This window comes from Mirounga angustirostris, unplaced genomic scaffold, assembly GCF_029215605.1.
Source record: "Mirounga angustirostris isolate CCGP_5_RB_7025 unplaced genomic scaffold, mMirAng1.0.hap1 SCAF_16, whole genome shotgun sequence".
Lineage (NCBI taxonomy): Eukaryota > Metazoa > Chordata > Mammalia > Carnivora > Phocidae > Mirounga > Mirounga angustirostris.
In genome coordinates, this window is record NW_026991724.1 from 26305223 (window position 1) to 26330643 (window position 25421).

The 25421-nt window shown below is 46.7% G+C and overlaps 1 protein-coding gene across 4 annotated transcripts; it reads left to right on the top strand.

Moving 5' to 3' along the window:
* The first annotated feature begins 4391 nt into the window (after positions 1–4391).
* On the top strand, positions 4392–17539 carry CFAP20 (cilia and flagella associated protein 20). 4 transcript variants are annotated; one of them, XM_045891029.3, is made up of 6 exons: positions 4392–4787; positions 14016–14095; positions 14839–14950; positions 15735–15923; positions 16488–16598; positions 17097–17539. In XM_045891029.3, exons 1-6 carry the CDS (start codon positions 4704–4706, stop codon positions 17100–17102), a joined length of 582 nt encoding a protein of 193 aa, XP_045746985.1. In that variant the 5' UTR covers positions 4392–4703; the 3' UTR covers positions 17103–17539. The 4 variants fall into 4 exon arrangements, with proteins under 4 accessions (XP_045746985.1, XP_064438080.1, XP_064438078.1 ...); XM_064582008.1 differs by having other exon boundaries at positions 4727–4787; positions 14694–14950; XM_064582010.1 differs by lacking the exons at positions 16488–16598; positions 17097–17539 and adding an exon at positions 16269–16481 and having other exon boundaries at positions 4428–4787.
* The last annotated feature ends 7882 nt before the right edge of the window (positions 17540–25421 follow it).

The following is a 25421-nucleotide window of genomic DNA, read 5'->3' on the forward strand; positions in this document are numbered from 1 at the left end:
CAAAATATCCCTGGGCAGAGGGGTGGGTATAGAATGGTGGAGCAACACTTTGAGGAATATGCAGCAAGCTTTTAAAATGTCCATTTCAAACGCATGGTGCTAAGTGAAGAAGCCGGACTCAAAAGGCTACTTACTAATTCCATTTATATGACATTCTGGGAAAGGCAAAATGTAGGAAATGGAGAACAGAACTGTGGTTGCCAGGGATTCATCATGGCGGTTGGGGGGTGATAACAGGAGAAAATTTGGGGGTTGATGGAACTGTCTGTATCCTAAATATGGCGATGGTTATATGACTCGGTGCCTTTATCAAAACTGTACACCCCCCCCCAAAAAGGTACATTTTACTGTATGAATTAAAAAATAAAATTTAAAAATAACAACGTGCAGGGGCCCAACAGAGTCCATTTGAACTTCACTCTCAGATGAGCAGGAGCCTTATCTGCCCCACCACTGCATCTTTTACTGAAGTCGTCAGGACTGATGGTCTTTGGATATAACCGCTGGTGCTGGCATGCAGTGGTGCTCCATCCACTAGCTGAACACCCAGTTCCAAGACACTTCCATCTTTGCTCCCAGCTAAAGGGTGATTCTCCAGGCACAACTACTCCCCTCGTTGCTATACCTTCCCATCCTGATCAGCAAGGAGGGGTAGGGCATAAACTCTGTCTTGCAGTGTGTGGCAAGTCCCTTGTGTCTCTCGGAGGCCAGTGTTCAGAGTTTCTGGGCTCTGACAGGAACGAACACTGTCCACTGGGTTCTGGTGTCTGACCAGAGACTTCGCACGCTGAAAAGGTATTAAAAACACAATTACTGGTGTTTCTAATACCTTAGTTATTAAAGCTGTACATTTAAAATCTACTTTGTGTTCTTAACATTAATTTCCAAATCTTGTTCTAACTACAAACTCGTTAGTTTTGTATATAAACACTTTTGCTTATTCCTGGATTAATGCTCAATCAACTCAAAACTCTAATGGGTTACACTGTAAACATTGCTTGTACACTTAATCTAGTTTCCTTAGATATTTCAAAGTCAACCACATATTTAATCTGTTTGATTTCCATAAACATTTCCATTAGCTAATAAGAAAGACCTAAAATTGGGTGAAGCCTTCCTAAGCATTCAAATATGAACATCCTTAAACTCATAGATTTAATAAATCAAAATCTTTAAACAGTGTTTGTAAACTTAAAATGTCTTCAACATTTTTAAAAATTAAAATCATAGATCTAATTTCACATTCCTTTAAGTATTTCAAATGAAATTTAAAGTATCAGATTCTCTAATACATTTACCTTAAATAACAAAATACCACAATAATCAGAAACTTATTCCTCACTTTGACATGGGTTACTGATACCATGGATTTGATTTACTTGCCGTAATCTCTGAGTATGTTTTGATATCCTACCAAGGTAACCTATCTAAACTGAGGACTGTGATAGATTCATGGTTCGAGATTCTGGGCTGGTCAAGTACTGGTTGCTATTTCTGCAATGGTTTTACCCAAATTTCAAGTCAACAAACTAAGCCCCTTGCAGTAGTAATGGGGTTTTCAAGACTACCCCTATCTTGTACCTCACTCCATGATGGTTAGGATTGTTACCTCTTCTGAAGTTCTTAATGGCCTGATTTGCATCCGTTGAGCTTCCTCACCCACTACCCAGATCGGAATCCCTTTACTGCCTCAGTAAATTCTGCTTCCTTTCTATGTATTACTTTCTTAACTGACTCATCCACCCCATTCTAATTATAGAAATCATTGAAGGAAGCAACTCATTAGCAAGATTTTTCTTGTTTTGTCATTACATGACTTCTTGTTGATGAAGGGAAAACAATCTTAAAGAATTATAGTGTTTAATGCATTTTTCTGTGAGAGACATCTGTGGTTTTAGGTTAATTTGGGCTGCATTACCTTTGAAACAAAAGTAAATGTCAGAGATGACCATTTGGCTCTGGTCTACTCATCCATCCAGCCTGTGTCTGCCATGATGGTGGTACCGTGTACGTGCTAAGATACATGCACAGAAGAAGATAGTCTGCATCTGAAAAAAGCATACCAAATTTAAGTCTACAATGGAGCCAACTCACTAATTTATGTTCTCCAAACCTTGGATCAAATCATCTTTACTGTAGCCAAGGCCATAATCACAATCAACTCTGAAATCCAACATAAGAAAGAACTGAACACAGTTCAGGCAGACACTTACTGAGAATGGGTAGTTAGGAGAAGCAAACACTCATTTTCTCCATCAGCTTGCTCATTGATCGGCTATCTGTTCAAGGCCCTTGGGCCCACACTTGCTCAAGGTGTTCCATTTTAGCTGAGGAGAATGCATGGTTAATGAGAGAAATGTGAGCAGGCAAATGGGATAGGTGAGCCCCAATTCAGAGCAGAAGGAGATTTCTATTGGCTGGATGGGTGTGGAGCTACTGAGACCAGAAGAGACAGAGCCTATGTTGGGCCTGCAGTGACCAGGATCACTGGTCTGATTCACTGATTCAGCACATACTTACTGCATTCCCACTTTTTGCAAGCGCTTGGATTGGGTACTGGGAATACATCTATAAGCAAGACAGATCAAATTCTTTCTTCCAGAAGAACAAAATCAGTGGAAGGGAGATAGCAGTAAGTAACTATATAGACAATGAAGTGATGGTAAGTGCTATAAAAAAATAATAAAGTGGGGTAGGGGGACAAATAGTTGGAGTTGGGGGGGTGCCATTTCAGGTTGGTTGTCAAAGAAGTCCTCTCTGATGAGTTAGTATAGTGAGTTGAATAGTTTCTCCTCAAAATTCATGTCCACCCAGAACATCAGAAATGGGCATTTGTTTGGAAAGAGGGTCTTTGTGGATGCAATAAGTTGAAGGTCTCAAGATGATGTCCTACTGGATTCAAGGTGGGCACTAAATCCAATAATTTGTGTGCTTATAAGAGGAGAGGACACAGAGAAAAGCTATGTCAAAATGGCAGAGAGATTAGGGAGTGATGCTTGCCACAAGCCAAGGAACACCTAGGGCCATCAGAAGCTGGAAGAGGTGGGCGCCTGGGTGGCTCAGTTGGTTAAGCAACTGCCTTCAGCTCAGGTCATGATCCTGGAGTCCCGGGATCGAGTCCCGCATCGGGCTCCCTGCTCAGCAGGGAGTCTGCTTCTCCCTCTGACCCTCCTCCCTCTCATGCTCTCTGTCTCTCATTCTCTCTCTTGCAAATAAATAAAATCTTAAAAAAAAAAAATTTTTAAAAAAAAGAAGCTGGAAGAGGCAAAGCAGGATCCCTGAAAATTTTAATAACAATCAAGGGATAAATTGTTCACCGGCCTAAAGTATATAGAGTCCCCAGAAGTCATCCAAAAATAACAGTTTTATATAAAAAAATTTGATTTTCTGCTCTAATAAGATCCATATATTCCCACCCCCTCCCCCAACCACCACCACCATGTCTGGAAATTCTGCTTAGATTGTTCACAGGGTTGCTGTGAGAATTAAATGATTTAGTAAAGGCTAAAGCTCTTGGTATAGTGCCTGATACCTAATAAATGCTCAGATGATCTTAGCCATTTGTAGCTGTTTTGATGATGTTAACAGCAAACTCCTTTTCCGTCAGCCACAATACCCAGCACAGGCCTGGGCACACAGTATGATATTGAGGTAGATGCTCAGGAGTGGTTCGTCTCCAACATTTGGGATTTCTTCCACACGCGAAATAGCAGAGCTTATTTTATGTCTTTTTAAAAATGGTCTAAGTATTAATTGATTTAAAACAGCTGTTGATTCAACTCAACCAACTCAATTTATTTTGTTTAATTTTATTAATTTCTGCTTTTATCTTAATGTTCAGCCTTTTTTGTTTGCTCGTGCATTCCTGGTAATACATTTTCCCGAGAGCACTGGTTTGCATCCCACAAGATAACGCGATATATTCACAGTGACACTGTTGATAATTAAAGCAAGGATGCATATAAGGCGCTTAGCATAGTGAGTGCACAATAATGGACGGCTGCTTTAACCTTATCCCGCTCTTGGCCAACATCTATTTGACGTTCTCGGGACACCAGGTAAGCAGTTGCTTAGCCAAGCCACCTTACGCGCCTTTCTCCACTTTTCTTTTGCCCTTGTAACTCCTCCCAGTCCCTTAAGGGGCGGGGCCAGGTCTCCACGCCCCTGACCCCACCCCCACCACGTTTCCTTGACACCGTTCTCGTGTCTCACACATTCTATAATCCTCTGTCTCCTTCCGCCTTCTAAAAGCAACTCTGGGGGACTACGACGGAAAAAATAGTCCCTTGACTACAGAGTTCTTTCCACAAGGAGGCGGAACTGGGGCGGGGCTTAAGGGCGGAAGGGACCGGAAGTCCGTGATCCTTGTGGCAGGATTGGGCTCCGCGCGCTCAAGGGGCGGGTCAAGCAGGCGGAGGGATCCATGTTACGCGGCGCATGGCCCGCCGCCTCCACTTAAGGCGGGGAGAGCCCCTCGGGCGGCAGTTGCTGTGGTTTCCGAATTGAGGTTGCTTATTTCTTGTGGGAGCTGAAACTCGAGGACATAGCGTCTCGCGTCCGAGTTTAGCCGCGAGTGAATACAGATCAGGCGGTCAGGAGCGCAGCTTCTCATCTTCGGACCAGGGCCGGCCCCTGCTTTCCCTTCGCCACTTGGTGCCCGTATCTAGGTCGGCTCCGGCGCGGCTGGCCAGGCCGCGGGCGAGATGTTCAAAAACACATTCCAGAGCGGCTTCCTCTCCATCCTCTACAGCATTGGCAGCAAACCCCTGCAGATCTGGGACAAAAAGGTTAGGAGCTGGGGGGCGGTGGCTGGGCGGGGTGCTGGGGCCGCGCCCCCTCCTCGTCTGGGGGCTGGGGACGGGGTGGCGGGTAGTTGTGTCGAGTTGGAGCTCCGGGGTGGCCAGGCGGGCGCTGCTGTGACCTGTCCCCAGGCTGGCGTGACAGAGGCGCGAGGTGGGGACGTCGTGTCAGCAGCGGGGGGCGGGGGGTGCGTGTGGGGTGGGCGTAGCTGGGGTTTAAGTGTCCTGTGGCCGTGGTGTGGTTGGGACAGTGGTCCCTCGCCGCCGTCTTGACTTGGTCAGTCAGTTCCTCAGAGCCTCGGTTTCCCCATTTATACAGTGGGATCCGTGAAATGCATAAACTTACTTGAGATTGCTTTGGGAACACGCCGATGAAAGAAGCTGCTGTTCACTGATTTCACAAACATTTACTGATAGCCTGTTTTGTGCCAGGCACTGTGCTGGGCACAAGACACAGAGCCTTTGTTCCAGGCTACCTTATAGGGGCACAGCCAGAAGGCAGTTATGTTTGGATTTCATTCATTTGCTCCTTTCCTTCCAGTGATCTCAGACAGGGCGGAATTCGGGGGCCTTTGGCACCTGCTCCACATTCATTGCTTCTTGGGGTCTGTGCTGTGCCTTCCGTGCTTGATGTCTACATCAGAAAAATGGCAAAATTGTGATAAAGTTTTGTTTGGAGTAATAAGCTCAGAGCCGGGTACCAGCCTCATTATTTTTATTGAGGTATCCACTGGATAACATTTTCACTGACCCCGGGAGATGATGACCCTCTCCTTCATCTCCTGTCTTTTTGGAGATATTGAATAGGGGATGTGCGTGTCTAGCATGGTCTTGTTGTCTCATGCATATTCCCAGTCAGCTATCCCCCCCCCCCTTTTTTTTTTAAGGATAAGTTAAGACAGGCACTCTACTGTGGAAGACAGGTGATTCCTTAGGGGACAACTGAAAGAAGTGGTATGTTGAATGGTGTTTTTATAGAGATGGATGTGGAGTAATCTAAATAAGCAGTTTATTGGTAATGAAGCCAAGAATCTTGGATTTCATCTCAAAACAAGTCTTCCTATATCCACAGATAAGCGTTTTGGGCCACCCAGAGATTGGGTGAGAACACAGATAGCCTTCTGCCTGTCGTCACTAGGGAATTCTGCATTTCCAAAGCAGTTTTGAGGGTGGTGTGTTCTTAATGTCATTTTTATGAGATAGTTGAAAGATCTGAATATAGTGAGTTGTTTGGGCCTTATGCTTATGTGAAAAATCTGGCCAATTTTCTTTCCTCTTTCACAGTGCTTCTATCCACAAATTCAGGGTAATACACAGGAAAGCAGTTCCTTAATTTTTTCCCTACATTACTGAGGTTTTCAGTTCCTTGGTTTTGTTCACATTGGAATAAAAGCTGTAAACTGAAATCGCATCTCTGCAAAGAGAACCTGGAGTGAATGTACCTGAGAACTTTGTAAGGATGATGGCTTCCCAGCTGTGGCTTAACTTAGTTATGGGCTGTCAGGAGGCATGGAGAGAGTGACCTGTGTGCCGTTGAATATGAAATTGTAACAAAAGTGTCAATATGAGGCAATCGAACTAGAGAATGGGACTTGATCTAGGAGAGGTTTACAGAGCAGGTCGGAGAACTTCCAGAACTTCCAGCGGTAGAGAGGCCTCAGCATTTCTAGTAGGTGAAACTTACCAGAGTTGTCCATTTTAACCCTTCTGGGGCTTGATCTTTTGTAGTGTGTTTTATTTTTCAAATGCAGCTCTTTGACTAGTCAACATGTTTACACACGGAATATAAAAGCAAAGTAACCATGGTGCAGTGTGTCCCGTAACAACGCCAGTAGAGGTCGGATGGTACCCTCATAAACACGTGTGAAAACATTAGAACAACTGGCAGGGTTACATGGAGTAAATTAAACAGACATTTTGGCAAAGAAAACATTTAGAATAACACTCATTTTAATCAAAGTTCTTGTAATAGTAAAAGTTAATTACGTTTTCTACTTTTCGTATTTAGACTGAAAAGTGTTTAGGGGTGAATTTTTTCCGCTGGGGCAAGAAAAGGGAAGGGAGGAAAACGGCAAGTTTGAGGTCAGATCCATAGGCTTTGTTGTATGTGTGCCTTTTCTTGACTATATTACGAAGTCCTCAGGAAGTGTTGGGAATCCAACCCAGTTGGGGAAACACTGGGAATTGATATACTTATCAAAGATTTATTGAGCAACAGTTAAGTCACAGGTGCTGTGTAGATTTGGGGAGATACAAAGAGAAGAAGACATGTTCCCTGCTCTCAGGGAGTAAGGAAAAGTTTTAGTAAAGGCAAAGTTTGATGGAGGGAGGGATGGACAAATGACCCTGACCTTTGCCAGTAGGTATATATGGCTATTTTTGCTGTTTTGATTTCACAAACTTTACTATTCTCCTTCTCGAGTTTATGAAGACAGGATTTCTATAGTTTGTTTTCTGTGAAAAATTAGGTTTGGCTTCTGTTCAGGCTCTGTCTCCTTATGAACGTGAGGAGTGAATGCCATATTCTTGATACCAGTGAATGACAAACTCCATTTTCACAGGTGTGGTTACTAACATTTGTAACACCTGCGTTTATCCATCACTCTTTGAAGGTCATACACTGCCCCCATCCCATCCTTCAAATCTCAAGCATTATTTCACTGGGAGCTTAAGTTAGGTCTCCTGTGTGCGCCTATGGCCCTCTACATCACACTGTCTGGCAGGTGCCAGCTTATTGTGTATTTCCCACTAGACTGCAAGTTCCTTAAGGGGAAAAAAGTGTTTTACCTTAAAACCCCAGGGCTACAGTTGGGACAGTGTGGATTTGTGTCCTGGTTCTGCCCTCTGTCCTCTGCCGTGTAACCTTGGGCAAGTACTTACCTACTCAGTTTTCTCATTTTGTGATGATGCCACCTCCTCCCATGGTTTTGGAGATTAAATGAAGATGTATATAAAATGCTTGGCAACAGAGTTACGGCGTACAGTATTAAATAGGGTAGGAAACTGAGGAATTTGCTCAAGAGTAAATAAGTCTATACCTGATGCCTAGGAATAGGAAGTGCAGTAAAGTCAGACTTCGGAAATTAGAATAATTTTGTCATTTACCAGGGCTTTCCCAGTCCAGAAACCTTAACATGGCTCTCAGGCCACACAGCACGTGGTCTGGTGCCCGCTTCACTGGTTCTCCAGGCTCACCTCCCCCAGGTTCCCCCCTCAGCAGTGACCTCCCGCTCAAGTGAAAGAGGTCATGTTCTCGAACCTTCAGGCTTCTATACCTGACGGTCCCTCTGCTGGGACTCACCCTGCCACCTCTTCGTTAGTCTCTAGGTCACAGCGCAAAGGCACTTCCTCAGTTTACGTTAGTTTATATCCACTTGCCCCTCCAGGTTAAGTTCATTTATATCCCCTTATAGAATCTCTGCTTCCTTTTCATCATACTCCTCATACTTGAAATTAGCTTCTGAAAATCTCTATGCCTGGCTACACTGTAAACTTCCTGATAAAGACCTCTGCGATTTTTTTAAAAGACTTTGTTTATTTATTTATTTGACAGAGAGAAATAGCAAGAACAGGAACACAAACGGGGAGTGGGAGAGGGAGAAGCAGGCTTCCTGCTGAGCAGGGAGCCTGAGGCAGGGCTCGATCCCAGGACCCTGGGATCATGACCTGAGCCGAAGGCAGATGCTTAACCACTGAGCCACCCAGGCGTCCCAAATAAACTTTTTTTAAAAATTGCAGAGGCCTTGGGGTGCCTGGGTGGCTCAGTGGTTAGGCGTCTGCCTTTGGCTCAGGTCATGATCCCAGGGTCCTGGGATCGAGCCCCGCATCGGGCTCCCTGCTCAGCCAGGAGCCTGCTTCTCTCTCTCTCTCACTCCCCCTGCTTGTGTTCCCTCTCTCGCTGTGTCTCTCTCTGTCAAATAAATAAAAAATCTTTAAAAAAAAAAGTATAAAAACATCTTTAAAAAAAAAAAGTTTATTTGAGAGCACAAGAGAGGGAGGGTGGGTGGTGGGGGGAGGGACAGAGAGAGAGAGGGAGAGAAAGTCTCAAGCAGACTCCCCACTGAGCCAGAGGCCAAAGTGGGACTTGATTCCATGACCCTAAGATCATGACCTGAGCCAAAACCAAGAGTCAGACCTTAACCAACTGTGCCACCCAGGAGCCCCAAGGCAGCTAATTTTTCAAACCAACACGTTAGGAGAAATTAGGGGTTTCTTGATGTTCCCTTAACTTCTGGGACCAGCAGATAATACATTTACTAAAGGACTTTTATGTTTAATGTAGACATTACTTCTGGTTTGTAAAGAAAATACCAGATGGTTCTCTTCCCATCTATGCTGTATAAAGCATAGTTTTCATATTTCATCATATAAGTCTACTATACTAAAAGTCTACTAGATGAGAATGTTAATTCCTACCAGCCTCTCTGCCTTTCTCGCCTCTCACCTTGTCTTTCAGCTGCTGCTGATCTTCGCCTGTTCCAAAGCTAAATATTAGAACCAGACTTTTTGTGGTTGTTGCTGGATAGTATTAGATTCCCATTCCCCGTTCCTGATTTTATTTATTTTCCCTGTTCCCAATTTTAAAAATGAATTGTCTCCAGAAAAGTCGTTTCCACACCCTAGTTTTTAATTAGCAAACCTTATTGGTACGTTGTTAAACTGCTGTGGTTTCCAGTAGCAGAGTCGAGGGCATTTGGATGGGAAGGTAGTACAACTGTTGGGTTTTTTTTTTCCCAGACGTTCCCTGGATCAGTCTGATGATGTTTATTATTCTGAGTAACAGCTTTTACTATAATTGGGCGAAGGCATGGGTTTTAGTTATACTTGCCCTTGCAAGGCATTGCTAGGAAGACTGGTTAGCAATGCACTTAATTGACTCGTTGGAGCCTGCAAAGCCCTAACCTTGAGACCGAGCTATGCCCAGCTCTCCCCACAGAGGTCTCCCTCTGCCTGTTTTCAGACTTAGATCCCAGCCCCTAGCTGCGGGCAGAAACTTTCCTGCTGAAATGGACAGCTCTAATGGCTTAATGTAAATTGGAACATGTGTCATTAAGACTAGGATGCCAGATGGCTGAGGGCTCAGCTGTCTGCCAGGGTAAGTGGGTGGAGCCAGAGAAATGAAAGGTGGGGGTAGGGGATGCATACAACTCATGTGTTATTTTTAAAACACTTGAAGAAATACGGAGCATTGGCCAGCTTCCTCCCTATCCCAGGAGTACTTTTTTCCCCTCAGCTTGACCCTCCTCCCTGGAGCTTACATTGAAAAAAAAAAAAAAAATCAGTGTTCTTTATTAGTTGCCCCAGCAACCATGGAAAGCCTGGGAGAGTGATTGCAAGAAGGGCTTGAAGGTTCCCTTCCTGGTGTCTGCAGAGGCTGAGAACCGTTCTCATTTGTAATAGCTAGCAGCCTGGGTTCTGCAGCTCATAGCTTGGGGATGGCAGTTGGGTGGGGGCGGGAGGGAGCAGGTAGGTGGGGATAGTGAGTTCATGAAAAAAAATATAAGATTGGCTTTGTTTATTTTTTTGTAGGAATTAAACACTTGTAACCCACACCTTGATAGTGGGAATGTGTCATGAAATAAAAAAGAATTGAAAAGTCAAAAACAATTGGCACTTTCTCATTTAGAGAGGGAAGTAAAATAAAACCCACTTCTACCATAAGTAATAAATGCTGACCAGTTCATTTTTTCTTCATTTTAAAGCCAGGCCTGCTTAACAACCTCTGAACTAGAAGGAGCTAAGGAAAGGAAGTCCATGCTTTCTGAGGCCATGTATCTTGTTATATGTGTTTGTCAGAAGCTGGACTGAGGAGGGGGTGGCTTCCTGGAAGACCTTTACAATTTAAGGCGGTGACAGCCAGATTGCCAGGGCAGTTGGGAGGCCTTGCCCCCAATTGTCCATCCCCCCTTTCCCTTTGATCCTAGTTTTAGAGCCTAGAGAGGTTTTGGGAGATTTCCTTTAAGTGCTCATATCTCTGGTTGATTGCGCCCCCACCCCACCCCGCTTTTCCAATGAGTTTGTAGCCCTGTGAACTTAATAAAGGAGAAAAATCATACTTCACTAACAAATCAACTTAATTTGATTTCAAAGCTCTGGCAGCTGGTGATATGAGAATACTTAAAACTCCAGACAGACTGGTGGGCATTCCTTTGAAAAAGCTGCCTTTTTTCCTGAGTTCTCTTGTTTTATGGACTACGTTAATTAATTTTGTAAGAATTAAGTCTGAGTGTGGTGGTTGATGTGTTGTTGAGAGAAATTTCTCTTTAAGAAGTTATTGAAAGTCTAGCTAAAAATGAGCTTGCCTCTGGGGCAGAAGCAGAGGAGAATATACCAAGTCTGTTTTGGCTTCCAGTCTGTTGGCTTCTGCGTGCAGTGTAAGGCATTGTTTTCTTCTGTAAAGACTTGAATAATCGCATTTGCTGGAGTGAAGTCATCTGCTATAAACTTTGAGATGGGCAGAAGCAAGTTTCCTAACATTTCCTCCCTATGAAATCTGGCTGGGCTTTCTGAAGCTGAGAGAGAATTCTCACTGTGCTGGGAGAGACATAAGATTTGAGGCCATGCTTTCAAGCAGTGTTGGGTAAATTGCAACAAGTTGCCTTTTAGCTGTCCTTGAGCCCTTTTTCAAGTTAACCATCTGTTTGATAGTTGCATTATGTACCTTTTATTTTAATTTTATTTTTTTTTAAGATTTTATTTATTTGACGGAGGGAGACAGCGAGAGAGGGAACACAAGCAGGGGGAGTGGGAGAGGGAGAAGCAGGCTTCCTGCTGAGCAGGGAGCCCGAGGCGGGGCTCGATCCCAGGACCCTGGGATCATGACCTGAGCTGAAGGCAGATGCTTAACGACTGAGCCACCCAGGTGCCAGCATTATGTATCTTTTAAAGAAAGAATGAAGTTTTATTAGTTATAACTATAATTATATTAGCATAATTAGCAGTATGTCATAAAATTAGTGTTTGCATCTTGCTGGAATACTGGCGGCTCTTAGCAATGTGACTGCATCATGTTACTTGGAAATGGAAATAATTTCTCGTTTGATTCCTCCTTCACCAACAAGTCTGATTTTCCCCAGCAGCTGTGGGCTAGCAAACAGAGGAGGAATATTGCCACTTCGGTCCAGAGTGTTTATATGGGGGATGAGGTGGGCAGTGTTGGCATGTGCTACACAGACCCAAGGCTTTGTGCTCTTAATCTCCCTGGGAAAGCGGCCCAGAATTCGAAGCAGGAGGGCATTGGGTGTCACCAGCTTTGTTTGAGAAGCACTTCAATGTGACATTTGTGTCTTAAGAACCTAAGAAATGCTGCATTGGCAGAGATCTGGGGCCCATCCACCATGCATTCTGTCTCTGATAATGGGCACCAAAGGCTGATTTGTGGGAAAGCATTCTTCACACTGGCAGCCTCCTTGGCTTTGTGATAAACCCCAGGCTCTCTGGCTTCCTATAATAGTCCATGGTGGATATGTTATCCAGGAATTTTTTAAAAATCCTCCTTGAATCTATTCATCCTTGCCAACTCTCAGGGTGACAAATTCCAGAAGTCAGCAAATATTTGAATGCTTAGTTTATGCCTAGCATAGTACCAAGCATTGTGGAAGATACAAACGATGCTTAATACTTGATCCCTACCTTTGAGCTTAAAATACTTTTTTGAGGAGACAGGACTCAGTTGCATCTTGCAGAAAAAGATGGGCAGTGATATTACATATCCCATGGGAACACCAAGCACACCACAAGTGGATCAAATTCATAGTAACAGAGGTCACAGAGACTGAGGTCTAAACACAAAATGCCATATTAATAATCCGTTTTGAAAAATATAACTGTCTGTCAGACTTGGCACTGTGCTCTCTCTTTATATGCAAGCCTAGTGGAAGGCCAAAGGATTGAGTCATTGACTATGACAGGCCGATACAGCCATTTTCACTATACCTGGAAAAAGACTGCATGCTTTTGGTGCATACTGTTCTAAAGCTGCTTGATCTTTTTCATGTGTGAATACATTCAGCCCTAATAGGCTAGCCCCGTGTCAAAAATGCCTGTGCCTATCTCTGCTCTATCCATATTAGGTGCTTCAGAGTTTAGAGCTTGAAGGTAATTCTGCTTTCCTGAATTATTTTGAGAAGGGAAATCCGTATTGAGTATTGATCCCTCCCCATATTGTACCTCCTACATAGGCAGCAGACGATACAAAACAATGTGGGATGAAGTGCTAAATTATGTCCTCTAGGCTACATGAGCCGGACAAACAAATCAGAAAGAAGAGAGGTCGGTGTGGGATGAAATGCTAAAGAAGGGCTTCTGTGTATGGCAAAGATGAGACTTGAATTCTTACTTTAGAAAGTTGAAATTTAAGAGACTCTTAACAATGGAGAACAAACTGAGGGTTCCTAGAGGGGAGGTGGGTGGGGGAGGAGCTAGATGGGTGATGGGCATTAAGGAGAGCACTTGTTGTGATGAGCGCTGGGTGTTGTATCCCACCAATTCAGTGATTCACTGAATCCTCCTGAAACTAGTATTACACTGTGTTAACTAACTAGAATTTAATTTAAAAAAAAAAAGAAAACTTGAAAAAACGGAAATTTAGGGAACAGAAGGTAGGGAAGCAGGAAGTAGGAGCATAGTGTGAGAAGCATTGTGGAAGATAGAAATGATGCTTCATACTCGGGGCGTTATGCTTTCATGTTTTGGTTGCCCACCTCCTCCTCAGTGGCATCCAGCGTTCAGCCTTTCTGGCCGGAGTGCATGAGGCAGTGCGGGCCATGGAAAGCCTGGTCCTTAACCCTGACTCTCAGGATCCTCATTTGCATTACCCTGGGGCAGAAGCAGAGGAGAAAAATACCACCTACATCTGTAAAATACCACCTACCTTGAAGATTTTTGTTGTTGCTAGGATTAGTCAGAGAATATATAAGAACGTCCCTGGTGCACAGTGCGTACAACGTTATCCTGACGTACAGATTGCCAGGTCACCTGCAATTCCTGTACTGGTTGATGGGACCCCGTAGAGAGGTAACATCGTGGCTTACTTCCATACAAGCTCAGTCTCCCGTGTCGCAGAGATCTTTGCGTTATGCCCCAGTGGCTACTGTGGTCTTCTTTAAATGGTCCATTTGGCCTTCACAATCTTAAAAAGTTATTAAAAGTTATTTATAACTTAGAATTTATTGCCAAATATTTCAGTACTGATCAGTTTCATTTTCTTCATTGTAGGTGCGGAATGGCCACATCAAAAGAATCACTGATAACGACATCCAGTCCCTGGTGCTAGAGATTGAAGGAACAAATGTCAGGTAGGCAGCCTGCCTGTTCACCCGGAGACCCCCGCACCGGCGAGGCAGTACGTCGTGGAGGCTAATAGCAGGGACTGCGGGGCCGACCACCCACTGGGGATCCAGCTCTGCTGCTCACACCTTGCCCCGGGCAAGTTGCTTGATCCCCCAGGCCTTAGTTTCCTCATCTGTAAAATAGGGATAACAGGACACCTTCCTTACGGGGTTATTGTGAAGATTAAGTGAATTGTGTATAAACACACTTAGCGCCTGCTCAGCCCATAGTAAGTGCTGTGTGTTAGTTATGTTATTATACGTAACCAAGGCTCGTGGACATGCATGGGGCGGGGGGGGCCGGCACTAATCATCCAGTGGGTGGCCTGGGCCACAGTGTGGTTTTCTGGGCCACAGTGGTCTTAGTTGGGGTTTTCTATCACTTGATGGCTCTCTTAGACCAGAGGGGAGTCTTCTCTCACTGCAGGAAATTGCTCAGCTCACCAGCCTGGCTTTGTTTTTCAGGTATTTTGTTTTTCAGGTATTTTCTTGTTGATATATAGTTCTGTGTGAAGCTTGTGTTTCAGAGTCCACCATTGTTTGTTTGTTTGTTTGTTTTTTAAAGCATCCGGATTGAGGGATTATTAGATGATGTATCTGGATCTTTTAGATCTACTCTCCAATTTACCTCTTGGACCGAGTGTTTTCACGGTGTATACCACAGAGGAAAAGGCAACTGGTGTGTTTACTAGTGTCCCCTCTCTCTGCAGCACCACATATATCACGTGTCCTGCAGACCCAAAGAAGACGTTGGGGATTAAACTTCCCTTCCTCGTCATGATTATCAAAAATCTGAAGAAATACTTTACCTTTGAAGTACAGGTTAGTAGATGCACATGAATGTGTATACTCTTAGCTCTCCCAGAGGGATAGCCTGTCAACTTGCAGGAGAAAAGTAGCTCTAGGAAAGTATCCTTATTCTTTTGTGTGTCTTCTTTTCTGCCTCTGCTAGACACTTGATACGGCCATTATTACGACAACATAAATTTGGTATTAGTAATCAGACTTTCATGCCAAGTCTTTTTTTTTTTTTTAATGTTTTATTTATTCATGAGAGTCAGAGAGAGAGAGGCAGAGGGAGAAGCAGGCTTCCCACTGAGCAGGGAGCCTGATGCGGGGCTCGATCCCAGGACCCTGGGACCATGACCTGAGCCGAAGGCAGACGCCTAACCATCTGAGCCACCCAGGAGCCCCTCATGCCAAGTCTTTAAAGCAGCAGCAAGCACCTAGGAAATCTGAATGATAGCTATCAGATTTCAAAGCTTAAAGGTTAGAGTAGTGTCCGTTCCATACTGGTTATTGTTGGTCTCTGTTCTGATATTTGTGATTTTTCAAATGGGAGAACGTTTATGAAATCTTTCTATGGTCTGTGGGCCCTCGGCTGTGTCATGTGCCCTAAGAAGCTGGTGTTGTCTCAGCAACGGACAAGATAAACTTGCTACTTCCGGGCCATCTGCATCTAGTGTGACCTGTATCTGGTCTGTTTATTCTCCCTTGGGCCTCAGCCTTGGGAAATCGGGCTGTGGGAGCTCAGGCCCTTGCCTCACCAAGGTTGTTTGCTTCTTCCAAGGTAGAGTTAATGTGGCTCTTTTTCTGTGTTTCATAGGTACTAGATGACAAGAATGTGCGTCGGCGGTTTCGGGCGAGTAACTACCAGAGCACCACCCGAGTCAAACCCTTCATCTGTACCATGCCCATGAGGCTGGATGATGGCTGGAACCAGATTCAGTTCAATCTGTCAGACTTCACTAGGCGGGCATATGGCACAAATTATATCGAGACCCTAAGAGTGCAGGTACTGGCTGGCTCCTTTTCTGATGGAGCCCCAAACGGGAGAGGGAAGTCTGCTCTGCCTGTTACTGGCTTGTGGCCCTTGTGACAGAACAGTGTGGCTTTCTGGCTGAGTGCCCAAGTCACTGTCTAGAGGTCTCAGAGAGGTCCAGGACACATCAGGTGTGTGCTCAGATACAGTGGGAGAACATAGCAAGCAAAATATCCCTGTTGCCAGAACCCACCCCTAAGCCATGCTGAGGAGATGCCAAAGAGATGAAGCTTTGACAGCATCATGGGAGGGGCTTCATGAGAAGCAGGACAAGAGGAAGGCCAATCATATTTTGTTTCTTTTTTTTTTTTTTTAAAGATTTTTTTATTTATTTGCGAGAGAGAGAATGAGAGACAGAGAGCATGAGAGGGAGGAGGGTCAGAGGGAGAAGCAGGCTCCCCGCCGAGCAGGGAGCCCGATGCGGGACTCGATCCTGGGACTCCAGGATCATGACCTGAGCCTAAGGCAGTCGCTTAACCAACTGAGCCACCCAGGCGCCCCATATTTTGTTTCTTAAAAGAAGTCTTGCACCCACAGATCCATGCAAACTGTCGCATCCGACGGGTTTACTTCTCAGACAGACTCTACTCAGAAGATGAACTGCCAGCAGAGTTCAAACTGTATCTCCCAGTTCAGAACAAAGCAAAGGTAAGCCGCCTTCCTCAGAGGAGTCCAGATGGTGAGTTGGGGCAGCCGGAAAGTGCACTCTGCTGAGGCCAGCTGCAGAGCATCTCCATGTTGACCTAGGGGCCGGAGTACCTTTCATCCTAAGGTCTTCCTAAGGTCTTCTTCCACCATCAGCACTGAATCAGGATTAGTCCTGTGAAATGTTCTGTTACTGCTGTCTCCACCTCCACAAGGTGGTCTTGCCCCTCCCTGCCTCCTGCTCACAGGCCTTCCTTGGAGAATGTCTTCCATCCTCTTCCATCCTCTTTAGCAGCCCCAAATTACTAGCAGCCCATTGGTCTCCTCTGACAAAATGGCGGCCGCCTACGTGCCTGACTGCTGCTGACATTTCACATTTCCGTACAGCCCAGCGTCCCCTCCGGTGTCACCAGAGGTGGGAGGGGGGCGGTTAGTGGCACTGACCATCTATTTTCTGATAACTTAAACTGATTCCTCTTCTCTTTGTTTCTTTTTCTCCAGCAATAACTGGAATGCAACTCAAGGGATAGCCGCCGGACATGGCTCTTAGTTTAAAAAGGAAACTATCTGGAGGACAACGCAAAAAACAAATATTTCTATTAGTTTACTGTGCTGTGGTTCTTTTATCTATTACTCGGTGTCCCCTGTTGTGGACACCAGTGACCATGCCATAATGCCATAATTGCATTGTAAGTGCAGTGGGAATAAGCTGTCCTTTGGAACATGAATGCTGGAATTTATCCTGCTGCCTGCCTCAGTGTGTGGGGAGATACACTTAACCACGAACTTAACAGATTTAAAGATGTCCCATATGGCAACCTCAGACCAATATTTCTTCCTACGGTTTGTGCATTGTTTTATATATTATCTAAATATATGTATATGCTGTGTAATACTCATAATCTGGAAATGAATAAAATACTATATTCTTGGTTTGTAAATTTGTTCTTAGTTTATTTTCATTCCTTTGTGATGTGAACATAGAGCTCTTTCCAGAGAACATCCCATAAACTTATGCTATGGAATAGCTTGCAGTAAGCACTTAAAGAGCAAGACAGAGCTATAGATACTGATTTAGAACAACTCCCAAGATCAACTAAATGGAAAAAAATGTGAACAGCGTTATGACCAGTAGAATCATCTTATTAGGGGTTGGGGCCCTTGTTAAGCTTAAGACAAAGTGGCATCTAGTCCACTTTTTATTATTATTATTAATTATTTACTTATTTAGAGAAAGTGAGAGTGGGGGGAGGGGCAGGAGGGAGAGGGTGAGAGAATCTGAAGCAGACTGAGCTGAGTGTGGGGCCCGACCTGGGGCTCGATCTCATGACCCTGAGATCACGACCTGAGCCAAAATCAGGAGTCAGATGCTCAGCCGACTGAGCCACCCAGGTACCCCCAGAATGCTCTTAAATACCTTAGGAAGTTATCCCATTGGAGCCCCACATGCTCTTCTGTAACAGCATACCCAGGGTCCCTCAGCATGGCAGCCGATCCCCATGTCCCTATTTGAGCTCCAGATGAAGTACTTGCCTTGAATTTAAGGACTTAGAGGAAAAGTGTTTCTTTAAACACCTCAAGCACCTGAGAACTGAAACCGTACCCCGCTTTCCCTGCTCACACTTCTTGGGCATATTCTTGGTTAGTGGAATGACCCACCCTGGCACAAATAGTTAACTTTACAAAAGTGAAACACATGATGCAACTCTCCCATATGTAACGTTTCTGGGGGAAAGCGGTCTCGGGGCAGAGAAGAGCATATGCAGATATACCTAGGGCTTGAAGGATACAGAAGAACGAGCACAGTGATGTCTAGAGAGAATGGGTATTGTATAGACTTTTTGTACGGTAAAACTTGTTTGAAAAGTAATATTTATGGGGGCGCCTGGGTGGCTCAGTCGTTGAGCGTCTGCCTTCGGCTCAGGTCATGGTCCCAGGGTCCTGGGATCGAGCCCCGCATCGGGCTCCCTGCTCGGCGGGAAGCCTGCTTCTCACTCTCCCACTCCCCCTGCTTGTGTTCCCTCTCTCTCTCTCAAATAAATAAAATCTTAAAAAAGAAAAGTAATATTTATGTAAAAAGAATTTCCAAGTCAAGGAAAGGACAAAAGGCCATCTTAGATCCCGTGCTCGCGCCAGGGAACTCGCCCCGGATCTGGCTCCGTCCCACAGGGATGGCGCTGCAAATGTGCGCCCCGGCCATTTTGAACTTGGATGAGAGGTAAAAACAGCGCTGACTTCGACGTTGCCCTTGCCGCCTTCTGTGAAGTTAAATGGCAAGAAGCAGTGTTGTCGGGCGCGGTCGTCCCCCAGAGCGCGCGGCGGGTAAGCACCAGGACTCGGAGGCGGCCGGGGCTGCGCTGGGGGCGGGCGGTCTGGGGGGAACCGGGCTCCCCCACTACGTCGCGCGCCTCTCGGAGCTTCCTTTCTCCCCACGGCTGCTGAGGGCCTGACACTTAGGCGGGCTCAGTCAGGACAGCTCTGCCCTTTCTTTCCCTGCTAAAGACTAGACCGGGCCGCCTTTCTCATGGATGCTGCCCTCCCCCCCGACAGGCACCGTCCGCCCAGGTGACAGTGCCTCTTCTTTCAGGGCCAACGCCAGGCCCGGCTGAGTGTCGTCCCGCTTCCCCATCCTCAAACCTCCTGGCATTGCCGTTGTTAGACTCTATGTGCCTGTGTCCTGCGCCTTCAGGGTCACAGTACGGTTGGAATCCTCGGAAGTGGGTGGCAGTGGGGTGGCCAGGGACCTCACCAGAGCTCCCTGTCTCTGGTCACTGTACAGTGAAATCTTCCTTCCAATATGGGGTCTACTGTGGGATGAAAGATGCTTTTGTGGAGACGAGAAGACCCGGTTAAGTTGCCGTCGCTCCTCAGCGCCAGGCCATCAGTGAAGTGCTCCTGGAAGTCCAGAGAAATACAGTAACACACTCTCCTCCACACAGAGCCCCTTTCACCCCGAGGCACTTGTCCGACTATGTATGGGGATTACCTCACCTCCCTCTTTGGGGTGGAAGGCGCAGCTGTTGACTTCCCAGATGCTTTACATATCCTTCCAAGCGGAAGTGAGGGGGCGTTGAGGGTGATGGGATGTATTATCTACACTGGCCCCAGGCCAGTGTGAATTGTGGCCCCTTGCCCTCAGCCTTCCAGCTCACCAGCAAGATGGCGACAACAAGTTATGAGGCCGAGGGAAGGAGGAAGGGACAGGCCGTGAGGGTTAGCGGCCTCCTCCATGGTGCTGGGGCCAGAGTGACCTTAGATTATAGAACTCGAAGCAGCCAGAGTTGCATCATGAGGCTCCCGGCAAGGTGTGTTTTAGAAGGAATTGCCTTCCAACCGAGAGTGTTAGTTAATTGTCATGGACTCGATGGGATAGGTGTGCAACCATTCCCAGCAGAACTCATCTTGGGGGACAGTGGATCCACTATGGCCCTTATTCGCCACTGGCCCACTGAATGCTTTCCCTGTCGCCAGGCCAGCCCCCTCCTGGGGCATTTCTCAGGAAGACAGGCATGCCAGAGAACCACCTCCAAGCTGACTTCCCCAGCACCTCAGCGGCTTTCACCCAAAGCCTCAAGGGTCAAGGAACTCACTGAGGAAGATCTTGGCACTCTCCTTGTCTAGCCCTCTGTCCCTCCGTTTCACTGCTCAGGACATTGCTGCTTCGAGAGACGCGGGCTAGCCCCTCAGATAGTGGCCGGGGTGCAACAAGGACCCGGATCGCCTGACTGGAGTCCTGTGCCATCCCCATCCTCCTGGTGTCGGTGGCCTCCTGCCTCCTGTGTGGCTGGCTGTGCCCTTTTGGTAGAGGGCAGTGAGAAGTTGGAGAATCCCTCTGGGTGGCTGAACCAGGTCCGACGTTGCTGCTGGAGAGAGCTCGAGGACCAGACTCAGCTCGCCCTTGGCGGTGAGCGCTGGCCTGGTTGTCACTTCATGGTTGCATGTTAGTGGACCTTCAGCAACTGAGGCTAAAGGTACAAAGCGGTAGGGGCAAAGGTTTGTGTTTCACTAGCGGTTCACAAAAGTCACCCATGCTCGCGGGGAGTTTAAACCACACAAAGAGGGCGCCTGGGTGGCTCAGTTGGTTAAGCGACTGCCTTCGGCTCAGGTCATGATCCTGGAGTCCCGGGATCGAGTCCCGCATCGGGCTCCCTGCTCGGCGGGGAGTCTGCTTCTCCCTCTGATCCTCCTCCCTCTCATGCTCTCTGTCTCTCATTCTCTCTGTCTCAAAAAAAAAAAAAAAAAAAAAAAAAAAAGAATGAGTTGGAAATGGGCACCTGGGTGGCTCAGTCAGTTGTGTGTCTGCCTTCAGCTCTGGTCGTGATCTCAGGGTCCTGGGATCGAGCCCCAGGTCAGGCTTTCTGCTCAGCTGGGAGTCAGCTTCTCCCTCTCCCACTGCCCCTCCCCCCACCCCTGCTTGTGCGCGCGCTCTCTCTCAAATAAATAAGTAAAATCTTTAAAAAAAAATAAAGTGGTGGGCGCCTGGGTGGCTCAGTTGGTTAAGCAACTGCCTTCAGCTCAGGTCATGATCCTGGAGTCCCGGGATCGAGTCCCGCATCGGGCTCCCTGCTCGGCAGGGAGTCTGCTTCTCCCTCTGACCCTCCTCCCTCTCATGCTCTCTGTCTCTCATTCTCTCTGTCTCAAAAAAAAAAAAAAAAATCTTTCAAAACCACACAAAGAATATGAAGTAAGATGGAAGTCCTAGTTCCCATTTATGAACTGAAAGTATTTGAAGGGGCAAAGTTTTAACTGCTTCACATGCATTCGTGCTACTGCATTTTCACAGCACGGAAACAGGCCCTATTACTCTTACTTTACAGATGAGGAAACCAAGGCACAGAAATGAACGTGCCTGAGCTCCCACAGTGATCCCCCCGCCGGCAGAGGTAGATTTCAAACTCAGGCTGTCGAACCCCCACGCCAGCCGGGCTCTTAAATCACTCAACATCTTTGACCCGCTGTTTCTTCCTCAACAAAGCAGCCAGATGAGGCGACTTACCTCAGTGTTGGGCTTCAAGAGACGCCCACGAACGAGGGATCCGATCAGTTGTGTGGTTTTCACACGGCGGAATACAATACAGCCCCGAAGAGGGACACCGTGCCGCTAGGGGCAGCAAGAGCGGAAGCGCGCAAACAGCAAGGAAGCAAGGTACAGCGTGTTAGGAATGATTCCACTTCTCTCTGATTTCTAGATAAGCCAAACAGTGCACTGTTCTGGATGCACTGATGAACAACAGTCCCTAGTGACAGGCCGGGGACTGAGTATCTGTGAACTCAGGCGACTGCTCTACAGGGGTGGGGCAGGGGGACAGGAGTGATGGGAGAGGTGCTGCTAGGGACTTCTGAGGGCCACTGGGGCTTTATTTCCTAATCTGGGCAGCATTGACACACAGATGTTTGCTTCAGTACAATTTGAATTACACACACTGTTGAATATATTCTTCTGATTATACTTCTCATTTTTAAAAAGGTCAAATTTAGATTACTTAGCCCTGGCCTATTAAAATGCAGGCTCTTGGGGCCCAGCTCATTAAGATGCAGATTCGCTGGCAATAGATCTAAATCTGGCCCAGAAATCTCCACGTTAACACTTTCCCCTGGTGACTTTTGCTGTTTCTGTCACTGGAGAAGCTGCTCTAAGTTGGAGTGAGCAAGAGTTGAGTGCAGAGAGGCCAGATGCTGGGAAGAAAGGAAAGCCTGAAGCAAAGTGCCCCTCGAGCTTTAAGTTCCTTTTATACAAAATTCTAGTATGTCACTTATATCTCTGCCCCTTTTCCAGAACCTCAAATATGGAGTCCTATAATGCAAACCACCAGGGCCTCTGGGCTGTGGCATGAGGCACTCCAGATCGTAAATCCACAAGGCACTGAACATCTGGATGGAACATGAGCCTTGGAAAAATTGTGCTCCTTGGTATCCATGGTGTCTGAAGCAAAGCAAAACAGTGTGCAAGGGGTGGGATATGGAAGCACGCGGGATGGATCCCCTTACGAAGGGCTGGAGAATGCCACCAAGAGCTTATGCTCTTTCAGCGCATGAGGGGAATAAGGATGAACAAGGACTTTCATGAGTTCTCTCGTCACTTGGGTCTCCCCCAGCTCTCTTCCATCAAGGCTTCAGTTGTGAACCCTCCTGGTAGTTGGGAGGGAATAGAGTCAGTTCGGGAAATACAGGAGAATCAGTCCATTCGCACAATAGCATTTGGGTTCCAAGGAGCCCTCCGAAGCGGTCTCCCTTCCAAGACCGCTCTCATGTTCACTTGAACTCTGAAGCATAGAATCCTTTCAAGCCTCTTTTCTTGGTATTGGAAACCTACCGAAGTCAGCATGTCAGGGTCCTGGGGACTGTCAGGAGCCACCACCCGCGAGAGGTAACGCAGAGCTGTAGTTCTCTGTCCCTCGCGGCTGGCTACCAGGCGGGGTGCCGTTCTGAAAGCACAGCCTGGACCACGCGTAGGATGTTGCCCAGTAAGCAGGTGAGGAAGATTCCTGCCACCTGTTCCGAAAGCTTGGCCAAGTATCTCTTTGCGCTTTTCGGGTGCATTTCCTTGGGGCGTGGGAGGATGTGTGGCAGGGGATCAAATGGGAAAGCAGGGTCACAGGGGAATCCTCTGCAGGTCTCAGGTGGCTGGGCCTGCCAAATTCTTAGGCCCCATTTTACTGGGGACGCAGGTACCTGGATAACTTTTCTAGCCAGTCACGTATTTGGACTCATTTCCCCAATGAATAGGTATTTCTGAGATTCCTATATAATCACAGGGAGTAGAGATTCATTCCCAGAGTTTGTGCTCACGTTGGTTGGTGTGCTGGCACAGGGGTGTGGGAGGGGAGATGCTCCTTACTAGCCCCTGCCCTGGCCCCAGGAAATCCCAGCAACCTCAAATAAGGGAATTAGCCTTTGCTGTGGGAAGTGAGCATCAGCTGTCCCATTGTGCCCCACTTGCCTGAGGAAGTCACTGGGACCTGAAGGGCGCTTCGGGGCACCTCCCATCCCCCAGAAGGCTGAGCGCACATGGTATGGGGAACCCATGGTGGCGGCCACACTCCCCTCCCACTGGGGGCTCCGTGAACCTCAGAGGCACCAACAACTGGAAGCTCTCCAAACCCCGTACTTTAGAGATTTTTATGGAGGCCTTATCATGGAGGTTAACTCAATCTCCAGCCCCTCTCCCCTCCCCAAGGGGATGGGTGTTGGCCGCTGAAAGTTCCAAGCTTCTGACCATGCTCGGTTGTTCAGGGCACCTGCCCAGGAGCCTGCCAAGAGTCACTTCATTAGAACAAAAGACACTCCTGTCACCCAGGAGACGCCAAGGGATTTAGGAGCTCTGTGTCAGGAACCAAGGTCAAAGAGCAAGTATCAGAAAAGATGCTCCTTAGCACCTTTATGGCATAGGAAATTACAAAGGTTTTAGGAGTTCTGGCCAGGAACTGGGGTCAAGCACCAAAATACATATTTCTTTTGACATCATAACATCACATTGTAACAAGGAGCTCACAGCTGTGCAAATCCCCTGGACATGAAGGGAGCCCGGCTGCAATTTTCTAGGTGTATAGACCTTTAAAAAAACGAAGTAGATTTAAAATGCGTGCTAATACAGTAACCATTAGTGACCTGTGGCCATTTAAATTAAATCTTAATTAATTTAAACGTAACTTAAAATTCAGTTCTTTTGTCATACTAGCCACATTCCCCGTGCTCTGTAGCTGGCTAATGGCTACCATATTGGGCAGTGCAGATAGATAAAGGAAATTTTAATTGGACAATGCTGTTTTAGATACTGCATTAAAATGAAATAAGACTATCACCGCCAAAAAAAAAAGGCAGGCGGGTTCAATGTAGTATAATCATGTTTTTAAGAACAGGTTCGAACAGGTTTCCCAAATGTAATTGTGCATAAGAATCATCTGGGGATCTTGTTAAAATTCAAGTTCTGATTCAGCAGGTCTGGGGTGAGACCCTAAAATCTGCATTTCTAATAAGCCCACAGGTCGTGCTAATGCTGCTGATCTTTGGGCCACCCTTGGAGCAATGACGGATCGCTGGATTAATTAAAAACACTCAGGGTGCATTTTAAGTGATGAGCCTTGGGAATGGGACGCATGTTCAGAATTGCATGGTGAGTGATGAGCATCATCTTCTTTCACTCCTGGCTGGATACTTCGGCCACTGTGAACCTCATTCAGACATGATGTCTCAAGCCTAAATTTCAGGCCTGTTGTAAATGTAAGGCCCAGCCCATTTTCCAACGAAGGCTCATTTCCCAGAGGGCTAGGCCCTGGCATCAGCAACAGCTTCCCTACCCTCTCAGGGCCCCATCAGGCAGAAGGCCCCAACTTCCCGGGAATCAAGGGGACTTGCCATGACAGCTGCCTGGGACAGCTCCACCCAGAAGAGTAAACTGGATGCCTCCTCTCAGCCTCCCCTTTATTTCTTGTCTTTTTTCAAATGTAAAAATAGAGACGTTCAAAGCCCCCATAGTCCCACCACCCCAGATTACCACTGTTACAGTCTTTCACGTACTGCTTCCAGTGTGTCCCACGTATGTTGTGACAGCCTGTGAATGCAGTGGCCTGCAATGAACGTTGCCTCCTGGTATTGACGCCTTGTCTAGTGCTGGCCCTGTGACTTGCTTTAACTACGGGGTGTTTGCAGAGGTGACGCTGTGTCCGTTCCGAGCCAAAGCCTTAAGGAGGCCTAGCAGCTTCTGCGTTTTTACTGTTGGAAACACTCTTGGCTCTCAGCTGCTCTGCTGGAGCAATCATCTCTGCGACTGTGTGGAGAGGCCCCTGGACGAGGACGGACTGGGAGGCCCAAACTATGTGCAGAAGC